The sequence below is a fragment of the Danio rerio genome, chromosome 5 (assembly GCF_052040795.2).
Source record: "Danio rerio strain M-AB ecotype USA chromosome 5, GRCz13ab, whole genome shotgun sequence".
In the NCBI taxonomy this organism is placed as follows: Eukaryota; Metazoa; Chordata; class Actinopteri; order Cypriniformes; family Danionidae; genus Danio; species Danio rerio.
The window spans coordinates 33214205-33235444 of record NC_141025.1 but is presented as its reverse complement, the minus strand read 5'-3'; the positions used below and the strand labels follow the sequence as shown (position 1 = coordinate 33235444).

General features: G+C 36.6%; 1 protein-coding gene across 2 annotated transcripts; it reads right to left on the bottom strand.

Moving 5' to 3' along the window:
• Positions 1 to 2790: 2790 nt before the first annotated feature.
• On the bottom strand, positions 2791 to 13951 carry myhz2 (myosin, heavy polypeptide 2, fast muscle specific). 2 transcript variants are annotated; one of them, XM_087251185.1, is made up of 41 exons: positions 13921 to 13951; positions 13785 to 13821; positions 12353 to 12571; positions 12088 to 12231; positions 11847 to 12003; positions 11723 to 11750; positions 11504 to 11618; positions 11327 to 11419; positions 11168 to 11231; positions 10993 to 11091; positions 10802 to 10905; positions 10584 to 10722; positions 10330 to 10448; positions 10046 to 10195; positions 9794 to 9964; positions 9397 to 9697; positions 9217 to 9287; positions 8996 to 9083; positions 8767 to 8884; positions 8554 to 8677; positions 8319 to 8455; positions 7984 to 8239; positions 7658 to 7900; positions 7289 to 7465; positions 7064 to 7209; positions 6893 to 6983; positions 6417 to 6806; positions 6203 to 6329; positions 5957 to 6075; positions 5679 to 5875; positions 5406 to 5589; positions 5127 to 5292; positions 4925 to 5049; positions 4514 to 4822; positions 4202 to 4405; positions 3989 to 4114; positions 3728 to 3898; positions 3401 to 3505; positions 3218 to 3313; positions 3004 to 3135; positions 2791 to 2897 (listed from the first exon to the last, which is right to left on the bottom strand). In XM_087251185.1, exons 3-41 carry the CDS (start codon positions 12557 to 12559, stop codon positions 2883 to 2885), a joined length of 5808 nt encoding a protein of 1935 aa, XP_087107311.1. In that variant the 5' UTR covers positions 12560 to 12571; positions 13785 to 13821; positions 13921 to 13951; the 3' UTR covers positions 2791 to 2882.
• Between the last annotated feature and the right edge of the window lie 7289 nt (positions 13952 to 21240).

Sequence of the window (21240 nt, the reverse complement as noted above, 5' to 3'; positions counted from 1 at the left end):
AAACTTTACTATCTTGTGAGGATTTGATTTGGAGGCTGATGTAATCTCTCTTTAATCACTGTGTATCGATCCCCATGACCCTATGTCAATTATCTAAAAGAGTTTTCTGATTTTATTTCTGACTTACCAGTTAAAACTGATAAAATACTAACTGTAGGAGATTACAACATCCACATATATGACACTATTCACACATTAGGACTCGCTCTTACTGATTTATTACAATCACCACTTACACCACATTACAATGCACCATTGTATGCACCCAATCACTTAAAACATACATTAGATCTAATTTTATCCTATAGACATATATCTATATAGACATAACACAAGATGTAACAAATCACTCTCTAATTATATAAAAAAATAATTCAAAGATGATTCCTTGAATTTAACCCAACACTGGGAAACACCCATACACACTCTTTCACACACATACACTATGGCCAATTTAACTCATTCAAATCACCTGCACCACATGTCTTTGGACTGTGGGGAAAACCGGAGCACCCGAAGGGAAATTTATGCGAACACGGGGAGAACATGCAAACTCCACACAAAAATGCCAACTGACCCAGCCAGGGCTTGAACCAGCGACCTTCTTGCTGTGAGGCGATCATGCGCCACCATGACGTCCATTAGTAATGATTGATTAATCATTAATCAGTGATTGAATGAATTGATTTTTCAGTGATAAAATGGAAAACTTCCGACAGAATATAGAATTTGTTAAACATTCTGCACCGTCTAAAAGTTCAGATTGATTAAACATTCCACTAAATCAAAATAATCTACAATGCTTCAAAATCATAGGACAGAAAGAGCTACATAAACTTTTAAATATGTCTAAACTAGTGTCTAATGTCTAATCCAGCTACATGTATGCTAGACCCAATTGCAATAAAATTACTGAAAGAGTCGCTACATGTAGTAGGAGAACCTCTTCTTAACATTATCAACACTTCTTTATCATTAGGCCATGTTTCAAACCCCTTCATGCTGTTATTAAGCCTTTTATTAAGAAACCACAACTTGATTGCAGCAACCTAGCTAATTGTAGGATTATTTCAAATCTTCCATTTATGTCTAAAATAGTAGAAAAGGTTGTTTTTGCCTAATTATGCTACTTTCTACAGATAAACAATGTTTTTAAAGCATTTCTGTCAGGTTTCAGGCCTCATCACAGTATGGAAACCACTTTAGTGAAAAGATTGAACTATTTACTTTTAGCTGCTGACAGCGACTTATCACGTTACTAGTTTTATTTGACCTCAGTGCTACATTTGACACTACCGATAATGATATCCTCATAAATCGCTTAAATTTTACAGGTGTCCAGGTACAGGCTTTTTCATGGTTTGAGTCGTACTTAATTGACGGTTACCAATTTGTAAATATAAATGGACAGCTTTCACAAATCAGGCCTGTGAAGTATGGGGTGCCTCAAGCATCAGTTTTAGTCCTTTGCTGTTTACAATATACATGCTACCCCTGGGAGACATTATTAGAAGACATGGGATCAGCTTTCACTGCTATGCAGATGATACGCAATTATGTTTTTCATCAAAACCTGATAACACGTGTGAACTCTAAGCTAACTGAATGTATAAAAGATGTAAAAAACTGGATGACCAACTATTTCCTTTTTTTAAATGTAGACAAAGTTAACATTAGCTCTACTGTAAAAGAACTGGGTGTTATATTTGACAGCAACTTAAATTTGAAAAACCATATCTCCCATGTCACAAAAAATCACCTTCTTTAATCTAAGAAATATCAAAGCTAAAAAGCATGCTATCTATCTCAAATGCAGAAAAGCTAGTTCATGCTTTTATGACTTCTAAGCTTGATTACTGTAATGCTCTGTTCGCTGGGTGCCCAGCGTCCTCTATTAATAAATTTCAGTTAGTGCAAAATGCAGCTGCCAGAGTTCATACCAGGTCAAAAAAATATGACCATGTCAACCCTAAATTTATTCTTACACTGGCTGCCTGTTAATTTTCGTTTTCATTATAAAATATTGCTTCTCACCTATAAAGCTTTAAATAATATAGTTCCTGCTTATCTAACCAACCCTCTGTCTTGCTACAATCAAACCTGCTCTTTAAGATCTCAAACTCGGGGCTTCTGGTAGTACCCAGAATAGCAAAATCTACTAAAGGAGGTCGAGCATTCAGATTTTCTGGCTGCTGAACTATGGAATAGCCTTACTGAGAATATCAGAGGCTCAGACACACTTTCTCAGTTCAAAACATGATTAACAAGATCTCTTTAATAAAACATAGGTGCGATGCATCACATAATTGTATGAGACATGAACATACTCCATGCAGGTGAGTGGGCTTGACAAGCCACCTGTAGGACACACTCCTCCTGTCTTAATGCACCAGGTGTTTTGTTAGAAATACTTCTATGCTTTATATGTTTGTTTCTATGTTTGTTTATGTAACTCATATTTTTATTTATAGTACTTCATTTTTGCATTAACATTCAATATCTCTTGTTCAAATACATACATGTAATTCATTTCTGTAATTACATTTATAAATACACTATTGAACCAACTTTTGGACCCCAATCCATTCATAAATGTGTGCAACTATGCATTTTGAGTGAAATCTTCCTTCAATAAAGCACTAGTGTAAAATAAAGCAATGTTATTTTTTTTCTAACCCTAACCCTCTTCATTCGATCACTCTACCTTTGCTGGAGCTGTTGCTGTCATACATACATAATAATATACATTTTAGCGTGAAGTTATTTTAAAGATCACCCATAACAAATGTATTTTCCAGTAAGCACATATTTATTTAAAAATATATCTACAGAACAGTCATATTATATGACTTCAGTAGAGCCTTCCTTCAGGTTTAAGGGCTTTACTCTTCTTTGGCCTAGAAAAAAAGAAGCACATAAATATGGCATGTTAATAATCCCCATATATTCATAACATAAGCTAAATACTAATTTTAAAGTACAGTCTTGTAATATGCAACTGACCTTTCCAGCGTCACGGCTCTTGGCTCTGAGCTTGTTGACCTGGGACTCAGCAATATCAGCACGCTCCTCAGCCTCCTCCAGCTCATGCTGCACCTTCCTTAACTTGGACAGGTGAGAGTTGGCTTGTTCCTCCTGCAAAGTCACATACAACTGTATCAGTAAAAGAACATCTTGAAAGTACACAGGTGTTTAAGTTCTCAAAAGAGGAACTCACAGCTTCTTCAGACTGTCTCTTGTAAGCCTTGACCTTCAGCTGAAGCTTATCAACCAGATCCTGCAGTCTGTTGACATTCTTCTTGTCCTCCTCAGTCTGCATACAGGGAACATAGATTAATTTGATCTATTTTACCAACCTTCATTTTATATTTGATTAAAACTTTTACTCAGATGTCTTTACCTGGTAGGTGAGCTCCTTGACTCTTCTCTCATATTTGCGGACGCCTTTAACAGCATCAGCTCCACGCCTCTGCTCTGCTTCAACTTCACTCTCAAGCTCACGAACCTAAATAGATAATAAAATAATTGAATACATATATAATAAATATAATATATAAATAATAAATATAATAAAGACACATTATTGAACTTACTTTACTCAACATATGTTTTGATTTTTTATTTTTTTTTTTACTTTCCAGTGTGTTACGACTCACTATTTACATAATAATGATTAACATTAAAATATATGTAATATATGTATTACCATGAAAAAATATATGCTTACTCTAGACTCCAGTTTCTGGAGTTGTTTCTTTCCTCCCTTCATGGCCAGATTCTCAGCCTCATCCAGACGGTGCTGCAGGTCCTTGACTGTGACCTCCAGATTCTTCTTCATCCTCTCAAGGTGAGCACTGGTGTCCTGCTCCTTCTTCAGCTCCTCTGCCATCATTGCAGCCTTTTGTAAGCATATACAGAAACTTAATAGATTCATATTTTATAAGTGTACCATTCCTCGGTGGTATATTTGTCATCTTCTGTTGCTCACATCAGTGATGGCCTTCTTGGCCTTCTCCTCTGCATTTCTGGCTTCCTGTACAGTGTCTTCAACTTCACTCTGGATCTGAACAAGGTCAGTCTCAAGCTTCTTCTTGGTGTTCAGAAGACTTGTGTTCTACAACATGGAAGCAACAATATGAATGTTTATAAGGATGCTCTACTCAATTTCCATGCTTTCAATGTAGAAATTATATGCTTTTACTTGAGAGTGCAGCAGCCCAACACGCTCACTGGCATCCACCAGCTCTTGTTCAGCCACTTTGCGTCCTCTCTCTGTCTGCTCCAGAGCAGCTCTCAGCTCCTCAATCTCAGACTGCATCAGAGTGTTTCTGCGCTCCACCATGGCCACCTGCTCCTTCATGTCTTCCTGTCCTCTCACGGCATCATCAAGGTGCAGCTGGGCATCCTGAACATAACAACATCTTTACAAAAGGCTTTCTGTGTGCTTTGTGTAAGCACATAGCTTAAAATTGACAAACATATTAATACACCTAAAGCTAAGGAGAAGTCATACTTTGAGTTGTGCCTGAACATTTCTGAGCTGTTTCTGGGCCTCAGCTGCCTGGCGATTGGCATGGCTCAGCTGAATCTCCATCTCATTAAGGTCTCCCTCCATCTTCTTCTTGATTCTGAGAGCATCATTCCTGCTTCTGACTTCAGAGTCCAGAGTGCTCTGCATGGCTTCAGTAACTCTCTGACTGTTCCTCTTGATCTGCTCTATCTCCTCATCCTTCTCTGCCAGCTTCCTGTCAATCTCACCCTTGACCTGGTTTAGCTCAAGCTGGACACGAAGAATCTTGGACTCCTCATGCTCCAGGGTGCCCTATGATAAAAGTTTCATTTTCAGAAAGAAATCACAGATTAACAACATAGTATAAAACAAAGTATAAAATAAATAACCCCATGTAAATCTCCATATACTCACTTCAGCCTCTTCCAGGGCAGTCTGAATCTCTGCCTTCTCAGTCTCCACTGTCTTCTTGGCCTTTTCCAGCTCATGGATGCTCTTACCAGTCTCACCTAATTGCTCTGTCAGATCTGAAATCTCCTCTGTAGAAAGAAAAATCATCCTTTCATAAAGAACCTTCATTCATCACATATTTTTATTCTTAATGTTTGATTCTTACGCTGCAGATTCTTGTTCTCTCTCTTGAGGGTCTCCAGCTGATCCAGAGTCTCCTCATAGGAGTTCTTCATCTTGAACAGCTCAGTGCTGAGTGAACGAGCTTCTTTCTGGGCACCTTCCAGCTCTGCCTGACCTTCCTCATATTTCTGCTTCCATTCTGCCAGGACCTTTAGTGGGAAATATATTACGATCAGGTTTTTCAACTTGTAGTCTCTAGAAGAAAGCTCATACTACTTTCTTAAAGAGAAAAATCAAATCACAGTTTAATTCCATATTTTACCTTGTCAAAGTTCCTCTGCTTTTTGTCAAGGTTGGCAGCCAAAGCATTGGCTCTCTCCACATCAATCATGAGGTCCTCCACTTCACCCTGGAGTCTCTGTTTGGTCTTCTCCAGAGATGCACATTTGGAGTTCACTGCCTCAATTTGTTCCTCTGCCTCTTGCAGACGCTGAGCAAGCTTCTTCCTGTTAAATATTTCATAGTCATTAGTAAAAAAATGTATGCAATGACACAAAAAAACTCACAGTATGAGTTGCAATTGTAAAGTTCTTACTTAGACTCTTCAAGTTCTTCTGTGCGCTGGATGGCATCAGTTTCATATTTGGTTCTCCACTGAGCAACCTCACTGTTGGCCTTTGACATTCCCCGCTGCAGCTCAGCCTTTGCCTCCTGCTCTTCCTCAAACTGCTCACGGAGCAGGTCGCAGTCATGACGGGCTGATTGTACAGCGTGGGCCAGTGCGTTCTTAGCCTAGGAAACATGTCACATACTATTAAAGTGGCTGTATAGTAAATGTAAGATATACATAAATAACCTTTTATTTTGTATTACCTTAACCTCCTCTTCAATCTGCCTCTTAAGCTCCTCAATTTGCTGAGTGAAAGCCTGTTTTCCTCGTGTGAGCTGAGAAACCAGAGCTTCCTTCTCCTCAAGCTGACGGCCAAACTCACCTTTTAAGATTTATATTGTTGTGTCAGACTAGTACTATAACTAATATCAAAGTAACTAATCTCTTAGCTAATATCAAACGTATTTTTTGGATTTAATATTTAAACAGTTGACTTTTGAATAAGTTACCATTCTCAGTTTGAAGTCTTGCTCTTTGAGCACTGAGATCATTTATCTGGCGAAGGTTCTCATCATTCTTGGACTTAATTTCACTAAGTTGGTCCTCAACTGTGCGGCACATCTTCTCAAGATTGGCCTGTAAAAAAACAAAGTAATTTAATTGTTAGTACTCCTAACCAAATTAGATAAATTTACTTGAATTAAAAAAAAACTATCCTCGAACCTTTGCTTTGGCAACAGCCTCCATGTTGCTGGAGAGATCATCGATCTCCATTTTGTATTCACTCTTCTCTTTCTCAAGCTTCTGCTTGACACGCTGGAGGTTGTCGATTTGCTCTCCCAGCTCAGCCACACTGTCAGCCTGCTTCTTGCGCAGGGCAGCAGCAGTAGCTTCATGCTGAAGGGTGGACTCTTCAAGATCACGACGCAGCTTCTGGAATTCAGCTTCACGCTTCTTATTCATCTCGATCTGAGCAGCAGTGGCTCCTCCAGCCTCCTCAAGCCTCTCACTGATCTCCTCAAGTTCCCTGGAGAGATCGGCTCTCTGCTTCTCAACCTTGGCACGAGCAGCACGCTCAGCCTCAATCTCTTCCTCCAGTTCCTCAATGCGAGCCTATGGATTCAGATAATTAATTAAGCTATGTTAGTCTTTGTTACATCTCTGCCTTTAACATTGTTTAATAAGTTTAAATGAAAAACCTGCAGCTCTTTAATCTTCTTCTGGAGCTGAGCACCCAAAGATTGTTCATCTTCAATCTTGCTGAGCAGCTGAGCAGTTTCGAAGTCTTTCCTGTGGGTGATCAAGTATCAATGGTTTGTGCACAGCAAATCCATGAATTGTTTTGTTTAAATATTTCTTGTTTTATTTACTTTTTAATTTTCTCTTCAGACTGCTGCTTGTCATTCTCCAGGTCCATAATAGACTCTTGGGCCAATTTCAAATCTCCTTCAAGCTTTCTCTTGGCTCTCTCCAGGTCCATACGGAGCTTCTTTTCTTGTTCAAGGGAACCCTCAAGCTGTGGGACAATGATATTTAAAATATGTTCGAAGTAAAAAAGTTGAATAATTTACTGCCATGTTTAATGAAGAGCTCACATCATCAACTTGCTGCTCAAGCTTTGTCTTGGATTTGGTCAGGGTGTTGACTTTGTCCTCCTCAGCCTGAAGATCATCCAGAGTCTGCTGATGTGCCTCTTGGAGGGCTTTCTTCTCCTTTGTAAGCTTGGCAATGCTCTCATCTTGAGATGCCATTTCCTCTGTCAAGTTCTTGACCTGTGTGATTTGATTTCAAATACACTTAGTATTTTATATGGATATATATATATATATATATATATATATATATATATATATATATATATATATATATATATATATATATATATATATTCATTGTATTGAATACTTTTATCAACAGTTAAATAATAATTCTAAAAAGGAAGTAAAAAAGCCTTAGCTTCCAACCTTATTCTCAGTGGCATGTTTTTCCTTTTCCACTTTAGCCAAGGTGAGCTCCAGGTCATCAATGTCCTTTTTCAGCTCAGAGCACTCGTCCTCCAGTTTCCTCTTCTTGGCTGTCAGTTCAGCATTGATTTCTTCCTCATCCTCCAGTCTCTCAGTTGTCTCTTTGAGTTTAGCCTCAAGCTGGATTTTGCTCTTGATCAGACCCTCACACCTCTCTTCAGCATCTGAGAGATTCTCTGATTCCTGTTAGGAAAACACATCATTCAATAATAACAAACTAATTTTAATGGAGATGAGATTGAGTTTATTAAATTAAGAATACTCACAGAAGCCACTGCCAGCTGCAGATCATTTTTCTCTTGCAGCAGTGCCACCATCTTCTCTTCCAGCTCTTTCTTTTTGGCTTCAGCCTTGGCCAAAGCCTCTTTACATTTGACAAAGTCCTCTTTCATGGTTGCCAGCTCTTTCTCAGTCTCAGCACTCTTCAGCAGAGGCTTAATCTTGTAGTAAACCTTCATCCATGGCCAGTGTTTGACATTCATAAATGAGCGGATGTTGTACTGGATGGTGTAAATGGACTCCCTGTGAATAGTTCATCATTAAATGCCATAATCATTACTTTTTACCATTCACACAATTATAACTCATGCTTTTCCCTCACCTCCTCTCCATCATCTTCACAAACTCTCTCCTCATCAGATAAGCACGGCAGAGAGCCTGGGTCATTGTGACTAGAGTTGCCAGTTTCTCATCACGCATCTCCTCAAGGGTACCCAGAAGACCAGCTTTGAAGAACACCTGAATTCATGTAAATAGACAAAAGGAAAAGAAATTGATGTCTAATCTAAATTACACTGATCACTGAATCTCTTAAAACTGTGGATTAAAATATAAACCTTTGTGTGTCCAAATCTGTACTCATCATGATTAACGTCGATGGATCCCAAGAGTTTCTCACTGGCCTTCTTGTTGTCAATGAACTGTCCCTCTGGGATAACACTGGCATTCAACACCTTGTATCTGTGGAAAATGTATTAAATACTTTATAAATTTTAATTAAGTTACTCTTACAGTAAATAAATTACATGTTTATATGAAGTCCCATTTACCTCTGCTTGAAGTCACCATAGAGGATTCTGCTGGGGAAACCCTTTCTGCAGATTCTGATACCCTCCAGTACACCGTTACACCTCAGCTGGTGGATAACCAGGAAGTTCTCCATAAGACCTATAAGGAAAAGTATACATCATGAGCTTAGTAAATATTGATAGTATTGTAAACAAAAATATTTAACATTGTGTTTATGTCAGCACATATGTAAGTCATTTATTTCTTTACCTGGAGTCTTGGACTCGTTAGGAATCAGACAACGCACAAAGTGAGGGTGAGTGCTCCTCAAGTTGGTCATGAGCTTGCCCAAGTTTTCCTGTTTAATCATATAAAAAGTATTTTATTCATATTCATTCCATTTTTTATGTATTGTTTCTCTGACCTAGAGTCAACTAGGTAAACCCATGTAGCTGTTTTCAGTTTTAAAATGGTCTCAAACAAAAACATACCCTGAACTGGGAAGACACAGTCTGCATGGAACCACCCTTCTTTTTGCCTCCCTTCTTTCCGCCACCAGTCTCTATTTATATAACAATACAATGGTACACATAATGTAATAACTAGAAAGAAAAAAAATCCAAGTTTGGTTAATATGATTCAAATGAACATATTAACACTTATGTCTTTACCCTCAACAACAGGTGGGTAGAGAGTAGCCAGCAGTTTGACAGAAGACTTCTGGTAAAGCTGCACAACAGACTCGTTCAGTGGATCCTTGTTCTTGTCCAGCCAGCCAGAAATGTTGTAGTCCACAGTTCCAGCATAGTGGACCAGGGAGAAGTGAGCCTCAGCCTTGCCTTTGGCAGGCTTTGGTTTCTGGAAAGCATTGCACTTGCCAAGATGCTGATCATACAGCTTGTTCTTGAAGGAAGTGTCTGTAGCCTTGGGGAACATGCACTCCTCTTCAAGGATGGAGAAGATACCTAAGGGCTGTTTGTAAAAGAAGGTTAGTAAGTTTGTTAGTAAAAATTGTATGATTTTGAGAATAGACGATGGAAATGAATATATCCATAAACCAGTAAAAACCTTCTCAATGAGCTCAATGCAAGCGGCCAAGTCCATGCCGAAGTCAATGAACTCCCAAACAATGCCCTCCTTCTTGTACTCCTCTTGTTCCAGCACAAACATGTGGTGGTTGAAAAACTGTTGCAGTTTCTCATTAGTGAAGTTGATGCACAGCTGCTCCATGCTGTTGAACTAGAGAAGAAACAGGATTACTTACTGACTACTGAATATGTCTCAGTTTGAAGTATAAAGAAATGAAAGAATCCTTCTTACATCAAAGATCTCAAAGCCAGCAATATCCAGCACACCAATGAAGAAATTTCTTTGTTGTTTTGTGTCCAACATCTGGTTGATACGAATGACCATCCACAAGAACATCCTCTCATAGATAGATTTGGACAAGGCGCTAACAGAGTTGTACACCTGTAAGTAGAACACAGTTAATTTTTTTTTAAATATGCTATTTAATAAAAATTAAACAACTAGCAATAACTACTCTGATTCACTTATGAGTTTCTAATAAAACTGATGGACCAGCTAAAAATGTTACTACATACCTGTGGCACAGTCTGTCCTTTGGTCACAAACTCATTTCCGACCTTGACTCGGGGGTAGCACAAAGCCTTCAGCATATCAGCAGAGTTCAAACCCAGAAGGTATGCGATTTTGTCAGCCTCTGTGATTTTAAAATTGCCATACAATCATTTATTTTCCTGACTTTTAAATTCAACCATTGATTATTGTAAACAGAAACAATGATCGGTCAAAAGCATTATATGAGATGACACACATTAGTGCAACTGGGTCTCACCCTCTGTGCCATCAGGCTCTGCCTGCTCCTCACGCTGCTTCTGCTTGAACTTCATGTTACCATGATGAAGCACAGCTCCAGTGAACTTGTAGATGCCCATTTTCTCTTCACCAGTGAAGCCCAGAATGTCAATAGCAGTCTGGAGATTACAGAGAAGAATGAGACCTACGATTTGTCATATCTACATAGAATAGATCAATAATCAAACATTGACTCACATCAGTAGCAACCAGCTCCTCTTTATCATCAATGCTTGCCACTGTGATCTGACCCTGACTGCACATGGGGAAGTCATAGGGGTTGGTGGTGATGAGCGTCATTTCTGTAAAATAAGAGCAGAACATTTATTATGCAGTTTTACAATATTACATTTACAATAACATGCACTGAATAAAATATGTGCATCTACCAATCAGCTCAGGCTTGTGGTTGGTCATCATCTGGTAGAAGATGTGGTAGCCTCTCTCATCTGGAAGCTGGAATGTCACTCTAGATTTCTCCAGCAGATCTGTTGAGAGAATCAACTTGAGTCACAATCATCTGAAGAGTGACAGACAAAGACAGATTAAATCATGTCCACCTACATGTCTCAATGTCAGCACTGGCCAGTTTTCCAGATGTGCCGAAATGGATTCTGATGAATTTACCCTGTTTTAAACATCATAACAAATTAATAGTAACAACAATTAGAATCAAAATAAAACCAGTTTATAGAAAAACCAACTGACTAAGATTTGACTTACAAAACGAGAGGAGTTGTCATTTCTCACAGTCTTGGCATTACCATAAGCCTCAAGCAGAGGGTTGGCAGCAATGATCTGATCCTCAAGAGAGCCCTGTGTAGTTTAAAGTTTCATTAATTTTCCATTAAATTTCTAAACATTTTTTTAGCAATATTTTCTATAGTTTTAAACTCATACCTGCATTTTGCCAGCAGCTTGCTCTTTCTTCTTGTCACCGCCCTGAACTGCAACGGTGGCAAAGTACTGGATGACACGTTTGGTGTTCACAGTCTTTCCAGCACCAGATTCTCCACTGGTTTATGAGAGACAAGAAGACAGAAAATGATAAGACATGTAGAAGTTGCACAAGTTGAAACTAAACCTGTTCTCAGCATCTCAATTAGATTAGATACATACGTAATCAGGACAGACTGGTTCTCTCTGTCTGTAAATGCAAAGGTAATAATGTTTTAGCAATTGTTTTGTTGAAATGATGAATGTGAACTTGTGTGTAAGTCAGATCTTGTAAATGAGATCTCACCAGTCAACATGAACTGATAGGCATTGTCAGAGACAGAGAAGATGTGGGGTGGAGCCTCCATACGCTTCTTGCCTCTGTAGGCAGCAACCACTTCTGCGTCATACACTGGGAGCCACTTATAGGGGTTTACAGTGGCGCAGAACAGCCCAGAGTAGGTCTGAAATGAGGAGAGAAGTGGTCAGATGGCAAACACACAGACTAAATGTCTTGCAGTGCTGTTTTAGGTTGTTTCAGAACTTACGTAGATCATCCATGCTGCATAACGCTCTTTGAGGTTATACAGCACAGAGGGTTCATTGAGATGGGTCATCATGGCCATGTCCTCAATCTTGTCAAACTTGGGAGGATTCATTGGGTGGACATCATCCTCCTTAACAACTTTCTCCTATAAATTTAAATAAAAAGAAAGTGTTTACATGAATGCAAAATAAATAACTAAAACTAAATTTTAAAAAAGCATTCTAGCGTGTAAATAACAACGGCTTGAATTGCAAGAGTAAAATTACCGTCTGAGTGTCAAGTGTAACAACAGTGACTTTGCCACCATCTTTGCTCTTGATTGTTCCCTTGACGTACAGCTCTTTGTCATCAACCACATAACAAGCGGTTTTGGCATCAAATGGTTTGCTCTGAGCTTCAATTCTCTCCTTCTCAGGCTTACGGAGGAAAATGGCAGCCTTGCCATAAATGGCCATCTCCGCGTCAGTACTCATGGTGGCGGCTTACTAAAGAAAGTAGTATGAATATTTAATTTTAAAATTAATATTATTTTCATTTATAATGCAAAAAAATTTACATAAAATGTATAAAAACATAGAATATAGAATAAATATAAGTGAGGAGCATTTAAGCAGCCAAGCAACATTTATTAATCTTGCTTTCTCACAACTTTGTTTGCTCATCAATATTCACTGTCATTAGTAGAGTATTATTTTAAACAATGTTGTTTTATTTTTAAATCTTATTTTGTGTTTAAAAAATGAAGAATTATGCACAGAATGTTAGTTGTGATGTTTGATAATATTTTTTTTTTTTTTTTAATATATTTTTGACATGTTTTGTTGAAACTGGGCAGATGTCCTAAGGTGATGCATGCTATAACCATGGACAAAGTGTGATCGGAATATGCATAGATCCTGTTAAGATACAACCGTCTGTCTATTTTGGAGAGCTTGTGTATAATATTTGAGAAGAGTCTTATCATCTTCAATAAAATTGTGTAACTTTTTTGTTAGTATGATCTGACAATTATCTATTTTGATTTCTATTAAAACTGCCCATGGGGAGTTTAATAAGTAAGTTTTTGCTAAAAATGAAAAAGTTATTTGTGGAGTTTAGTTATTGGATTTTTATTAACACAAAACAGTTTGAGCTAAAGTCCTAAACTTTAGCTTATGTTGAGTTATGTTTATACTGTGCTCTGTTTGTTCCAGTTTTCATAATCAGTTGTATGGGCTGTCATCACCTTACAAGTGGAACAAAAACATGACTATAATATGAGACATTAAAAAGCTATTATGTTAAGTGCACCTTCAGTGCTTTGTACTAAACAACACAATGCACCTAATCCCTAGAATTATCCTACTACTACAATATTTTTAGGTGCATATACAGTATCTGTAAATAGATACAGATATAGATCCCAAAATAGATTATATTTTTGTAAATTGTTCTTAATTGTTGTAATGATTAGATCACTTCATTAACAATGTATTCATTGTTATTAAGGTTAGTTACACCTTAACTAATTTTGATTTTGATTGTGATGTAATAACATTCACCTTTTGTAAAGGTGATAGTTATTGTGAAAAGAGCTTTAAAAATCTAATTTAATTCAAATTGAATTCTCTTAATTAAAACATCTTTGTTTAAGTTATTTAAATGCAGCATGCTTTAGATATCTTCTCACAAATAAACAAGCTCTACCCAAAATCTTACCTTGCGTTCCTTGAGACCAGATGAATGATTCACTACCCTTCAATAAAAAAAACAGCATACAATGTATTAATCCTCAATCAAAGAATTTAAAACTCAATTAACTTTAGGTACAGTCACAGCCAGCATGAGCTCTTACCACTGGCAGGAACGTCTGAGGTCTCCTCTGCAGCCCTTCTGCTCTCTCCACTGGGCTTTTATTGAAGTTGACCATGCACAGTAAGCAAAATCTATACATGGGCAAGCCCAAACCTTCTGATTTATGATCGGCATTCTTGACCCATTTTATGAGCAAGTTGAGGACAGACTCACAGATAGCCTATATAACTGGTGGTATCTGTCATAAGTCAAACCTATACTTGTTAAAATATCCCCAATTATTAGGTTCACAGCCTCTATCTCGGGTGTTATTTTGATTGAGCATCACTGCAGCTAATTAACTTGTTCATTTACAAATATTTATTTTACTCTATTAATATATTGCCATTTGACGTGCACTTAAGCCATTAAATCCTTTTTAGGATGAGGTATTCCATAGAATATTTAATGGGCACATTCTGAACTCATGAGAGTTGCATAGCATATTCTTGGCTGTTATGTAGGCACGCCCTGTTTTTTTTTTAATCTTGCTGTTATGGTAAAGTGATTTGTTGATAGTTCCAGTATGATTTTCTTTCCTATTAAACAATAATTATAAAATTAACTCACATAGAAAAATACATACTTTTTTATCAATTAGAACACATTTCACATTTTTACTCCTAAACATTTCCATGTGACAGCATAAGTGCTTAATCAGCAAAATAAAGAACTAGTTTGACAAGATATAGTTAAAGCAATATATTGAAGAATAGAGAAATGTATTGCAAACAATGTCGGAACACTTTTTTGATACTAATAATCTATGACGTGTAATATAGATAGTAATATATGTGTATGCTTATATGCATTGAAAAAAATGATTCAAGGATGATTCCTTGGATTTACAAAACAAAATTAAGGTAAGTGTTTGTAAATTATTTATTTGGGCTGAATTTAAATGAAAAATTAAGTTGAATATTACTACATTTAATTTGTTTAAATTCAACCTATATATTTTGCAGACATTGTTGTCAGTGTACAGTAGTAAGCTTGATTCATAAAGATATTAATACACATATAAAAACAACAAAAAGCACGTTCTCATTCTGCAAAAATCCCTTTATTACTATTTGTGAAAATGTAGCAATCGTCTATAAGGGCAGCTAGACATTTCTTGGTCTTTAGGAGTCATAGCAGTCACACAGATTCTAAAATAGGCTTAAGATACAGTATAAAATCATACACAATATTCATCTTGGGTGGTCAAAGCTAGCAAACACTGCTAATTACTTAGTAAAATAGACCATGCTATATATATTATGCATCACCCTACACCATATAGCGATTCATGTGGTTCAAGTTTACCTTTATACTGTATGTACTGTATGATGGATATGTGGCTATAGTAAAAATTGCAAGGCTTGCCAACTGGCACATCTCATCCTGCATTTCTCTGTTTCATCACTATTCTTTGACTCAAAACAGAGTTTCAAAGAAAGCATGTATGTTCTCTTACATTTAAAAAGAACTCAAATAAAATGACCACAACAGATGATGATCACAACCCAAGAACTTGTCTTCTACAACTAGAATTGTTCTGGAAGATGATCTTCCAGTTATTTGAGCTTATATCAATAGTGTGCTCATTATATAGACTGGATGTTCCTTCTCATAAGTCTTCACACCATCTGTTACCTTCCCCTGATCTTGATGGCAAGCTTATCTCATTCAAATACTCAGAAACCTCCCTACGGCCTGACCTTTAAGTTAGCCAAGTTGTAATTTAAGCCTCCTCAGTGTGTTTTTTCCTTTCTTAATTCATGTCTGATGTTCTATTAGAGCTTTTTAAATTTCTGAACAAGTTATACTGGCCAGTGAAACACACACGACTGCGTTAAGCCCCGTTATGGCCTCTAACCTCTCACAAATTCAAGAGAGATTATGTCTGCTGTTAAATTTGTTATCAGCTGTTTGCCCTGTATGCATGCCATATATGCTCTAATTGAATCTAAATTTAAATGTGTTTAACAGTATATATATATATATATATATATATATGGAAAGTATTTATAAGGAAGGAAAGTTGTCAAGACATCTTATTAAAGCAGTCACCTAGCTACTGGGTAGAGGTTGTTGCTAGCGACGATGGAGTTTGTGTTGACATATTGTCTTTGATAGATCTCTTGTGAAAGGGATTTGCCGTTCTAGGGTTTCTATGCCATGTGCAATACACTTTCGTGGGGGAGCCAGTAAGGGTGTTTTTATTAATAAAATCTGGTCCAATTGATGGTACGGTGGCTTAGTGGTTAGCACTGACTCACAGTAAGAAGGTCACTTGTTTGAGTACCGGCTGGGAAAGGTGGCATTTCTGTGTGGGGTTAGGAAAATGAATAAATGAATGATCCATTTGAAATAAAAAAGAATATTGCTGAAGTAAAACACAAATAAAATAAAAATTCATTAGCATGTTTGTACATTGATAGTATGGATAAGTATGTTGCTAGCATTTTTACAACATGAGCATTCTATTCTGTCATTTTTATTATTTTAAATACATTGCTAGCATGAATTAGCATGCTACTACCATGTTTAGCCATAAAGAAAGAATAAGAAAATAGACAACAATCTCCATTTCCTTCCACTGCAGAAAAAAATGAAGGCAAAACGTCTTAGTGATGGCAGCTTATTTGTATTAGTCAGTAATGTAATTTTGGAGCCCAGGGTTTGTTCTTTCGTACCTCTCTTGAACAAAGATTATTTGGCATATCATGTATCTTTTTATATTGACAACAGATCTCTGGCTATTTTTATTGTTCAAATATCTGGATGAGTTGATCTGAGATTGATGCGTGTGCTCGTGCTTGTTGTGAAAGACAGATCTATCAATCCTTGAAATCCTGAATAACAATGCAACAATTGGCTGATGGAAAGACAGCAAAAAGTGTTGCATGCATAACTGTTCCAAACAATTTATTTGTGTTGAATTTAATGAAACAAATTAAGTTTAACAATGTTCAACTTAATTTGTTTTTTTTTTCAATTCAGCCCAAATAAATTGTTTATAACCACTTAACGTAAATTGAGTAAATCCAAGGAATCATCTTTGAATCATTTTTTGCAGCTTAATAATGTCATCTGGTCAATATTCAATTATCATCCATGTTAGCAAAATTATGTAAAAACTGGTAGTAAATGAAATGGTTTGTTAAATTTGGTCATTTAAATACATATTAATTTGTTTTGACTACAGGCTTCACACTTTCATGATTTAAGAGTATGGTATTACATTATTTACATTAATGTTGCTTTATTATTACTTAATTTAGCTTTGAGGTATTACTTTATTTTAACTTTAGAGTGGATTTGCTTCAGGATAGTTTATTCAGGTTTTTTAACCCCTGCAAGGCATAGCTGGCTACTTTAAAGAGTTTTGCCTTTAAAATGCACAATATATCTCTCAACAATGTGTGCTTGACTAGCGAACTATAGAATTATTTATTATCCTCCACAGTCCAAAGTCATGCAGTATAGGTGAACTGAAAAAACTAAATTGGCCATAGTTTATGAGTGTGATGTCAACATCTGCTGTGTAAAACATATGCTGGATAAGTTTTTGGTTCATTCCACTGTGGCGACCCCTGATTAAACAAGGGACTAAGTTGAAAAGAAAACGAATGTATGAATGAATGAATGAATGAATGAATGAATGAATGAATGAATGAATGAATGAATGAATGAACGAATGAATGAAATAGAATTGCAATAGAAATAGTACTAAAGGCGGTATCTTTTCAAAGTACTTGTTTGGATTAAGAATGTCCATATTTGTATCTTATTAGTATATATTAGTATGTAAAGTGCATTAGTATGTATCAGTCACTAAAAGTACAGAAAAACTTCTCTTTTAACTCCTTGGGGTACCACATATTGGTAATGTTCTTGTCCTTGACTAAAACAATGTACACGTCTGATGGCCTTATACCTATTTGTAAGTCTATAATGGTGAGTTTTATTATGTGTAGGTCTAGGGAATTCTGTTTGTTTGTTTACTATTCACATGACTAATTAAACAGCACACATGTGCATATACGTTTTCATTTAAACTTTATATTGTTTTTTTCTGTTGTCTTCTTGCTGCATTGTCAATAAATATTCATTTAATATTATTGTTATTAAGTCATATAATTTCCTGAACTGTTTGGATATCTAATTACATTATAAGACACTGAATGTTTAAATGAACTCCAGTCGCACATGTATGTTTTGACCCCGATGAAGGCAAAGCTTTATCAGTACCTGCATCACATCTGCCCCAAGGACCAAGACGATGTTCTGTTGATTTGTATTACAACTTATCAGATTGTCCTATCTCCCATTCAAAAAGTAGGTAGCACATTTTGATAATGCAATACGCTACCCATCAGATTTTGCTACCAGTGTAAATTTTAATGTGAACTCGTGTGACATGAAGCTGCAATATGACCCTAATTTACCCAAACCCTAACCACAACCTCAGAACAATTCAAATACAATGTTGATAGTATATCTGAGGGGTAGGAAAAAATGTCAGGACACCTGTTCTGACTGATAGTGTTTGTGTCTAGACTTGGGTGACATAAAACTATGTTATTTTAACAAGGAGTTGACCAGATTTGGAGTTCGTTCTTCATACCTTCCTTAAATGATCTAAGATGATTTGAAATCTTGATCAACATTACAATGATCGGCTGATGGCAGAACAGTGCAATGACCTCATCTGATTAATATTCAGTTATCCATGTCAGCAAAATGACATACAATTTGTATTAAATGGTTTGATAAATATGATACATAATAACTTTGCACATTTGTTGTGGGCTGCAGGTGTACACTTTCATGTGTCTAAAAAGTATTCAGCAATTTACTTTTTCAAAGTGTTTGCAACTTTGGTGAAGCATTAAATTACTAGCATGTCAGTCAAAATGTGTGTTTGACCCCTATAAATCATTTTAAAATGTATTTAAATCTGTGCAATTTTGTACAGTAGCATAATGGACATAGAAGTGTATGTTAACTTGTATCCTGTCACATTTGCCGCAAGTAAAAACAGTGCTCATAAACTGAATCTGTGTCTGTCTCTGACACTTGGTTTTCTGACGTAAGGCATGAGAAGCAGACACACACATGGGAACAATGGGCAGAACCAGCTTCCCACTTGTGTGTTTGTACCTGCAGGCCAGCTGGAGGTTGAGGAAGAAGTGAAAAGCGCTCATTTTCGGTTTATTTGGACCCAAGAAATGGAGGAAAAGCTAGTGGAGGTTTGACGGGAGCACCCATGTCTGTTTGATTTTTCATACAGAAAGCTAAAAAGGAAGTTGAGGAGAAATTGCTAATTCCCTTCAAACCCAGGTGAGCAAATATGTAAATTTTCTACCCCATTTAAAGCTTCTTTGTCGTTATGTAGTTATTACCAAAATAAATACTACTGTACGTGTTTTTGGCCGTGAGACAGTTTGGACAAAGTAAGCGATTCTTCCTATTGTAAAGTCATGCAATGTGAAAGCCGCTGTCGCTGATTCATCTTACAGTGTAAACAAAGCAGCGACAAAAACGCTTACACAGATTGTCATGCAATGTGAAAACATCTGTGACACGACTACTTACAAAATGATGCAGTCTGAACTCGGCATTAGAGCCCCCAGCAGGGTGCAAGGCCATTGAGATTTTGCTTATTGGCAAAAAGTTGACCCTGCATGAGCAGCCCTCAACCTAAGCTCTCACTAGGACCACATAGAGCCTGCAATATATCTACAACAATAAATATTATAAAGTATAAATACTTTCTGTTCAGTCATCAGGATATATTTATTTTCATATAGCATTCTAGCCTCTTTGGCTTTAATTATGGGGAGGACAAGTTCTCTGTTATCTGTTTATAACATTCAGCCTCAACAGCAAGTAAAAAAAAAAGTTCAAAATAGGTCAGATTTTAGTTGTGTGAGAGGTTTGTGAGTGTTAAAAGAATGACACAAAAATAACTGTGGTTATAAAATGTATATTCACAAACATTCATTAGGCTTTAAAACAACACAATTAGTTTAACATTTACTAGGCTTTAAATCAACACACTGGAACAAGAAACTCAGTCTGTTCGAAGCACACAGTTCAAAATCATCATGCCCTAAAAAATTGCGACAATCAAGGTGTGTTGTAAAACTCCCAAAGAATTAGTGCACCAGCGTATATATTGTACAAACCAAAACACTGATAATACATAAACTGACAAGAAAGGTTATACTGGAAAGGTTAGTCTAGGCTAGGTGAGGGCCGCCTATGCAGTGCCAGTGTGAAAGACAGAAAGGAAACAAAAACCCTACCCAAAGGGGAAAACATTTCTAAAACAAATATTGAATGCACTAGCAAGGTAAGGCAGAGCAGGAATCATCACAGGAAATGAAGATGATGTACAGGCACACAGGAAAGCACACAAGAGGAAGCTATAAGCAATCAAAATCAATAAACAAACAGGTGAAGAGACTTAACTAATAATGGGTGACAAGGTCGGTGGGATTAAAAAATAGACATGAGAGCACATGGCACAAAGACACCTTCCATGTGCTCACATATGGATGATTGATCCCAGCGCCAAACAAAAACCGAGATCGACTTGACCAAAGCATAGTGTTCAAACAGCATGCCGTGGACAAAAGACAATCTCCACGAGATCATGCACCCCCTACAAAGACAGGAGACAAGTCAACATGCAGACCTCACGTTCAGTACAAAGACAAGAGAACCTTTCATGACAAGACAAAAGCAGTGCCTGCCATCAAAACAAAAATAAACTTGTCATGACTGAAGTGGCAGAGTCCTGACTGTGCTTAATGTGCAGTAAACCATCACCATTAACCCTAATGCTAAACACAAGCATGTGTAGACATAAGCCTGTGTTTTTAAACAGTAACTAAATCCCATTTGATGCCAAACAACAAGATGTTAACATAAGACAGAGTAGACATTCGAAAAACTGTCAGCTGTTGAAAATTCCATTTAGGTTCAAAGAGCAACACAAAGGGTTGAGCACCACTGCTTTAGACTATCGAAATGAAATATAGCTTAAATATAAACATTTTGACCTTAAAATTTGTTAATTAATTAAAAACTGTTTTTATTCTAGCTGAAATAAAATAAATAAGATATAAATATAAGAAGAAAAAAATATTATAATTTGCCAAATTTTTATAAAAGAAAAAAAATTAAAAGGGGGGCTTATAATTCTGACTTCAACTGTATAGATAACAGATAAATTACTATTATGATTTTTATTTACTAACTCACTAAATGGACTTATATCCCTAAGCTTTAATCCAGGTCTGCAAAACCTTTTTTTTGCAAAAAT

Coding starts and splice junctions, on each gene's coding strand:
- myhz2 (XM_087251185.1), bottom strand. CDS start 12,559: ATGAGTACTGACGCGGAGATGGCCATTTATGGCAAGGCTGCCATTTTC. Junction 12,004..12,087: donor ATGCAGCATGGATGATCTAC/GTAAGTTCTGAA, acceptor TCCTCATTTCAG/ACCTACTCTGGGCTGTTCTG. Junction 7,210..7,288: donor TTGAGCAGCAAGTTGATGAT/GTGAGCTCTTCA, acceptor ATTGTCCCACAG/CTTGAGGGTTCCCTTGAACA.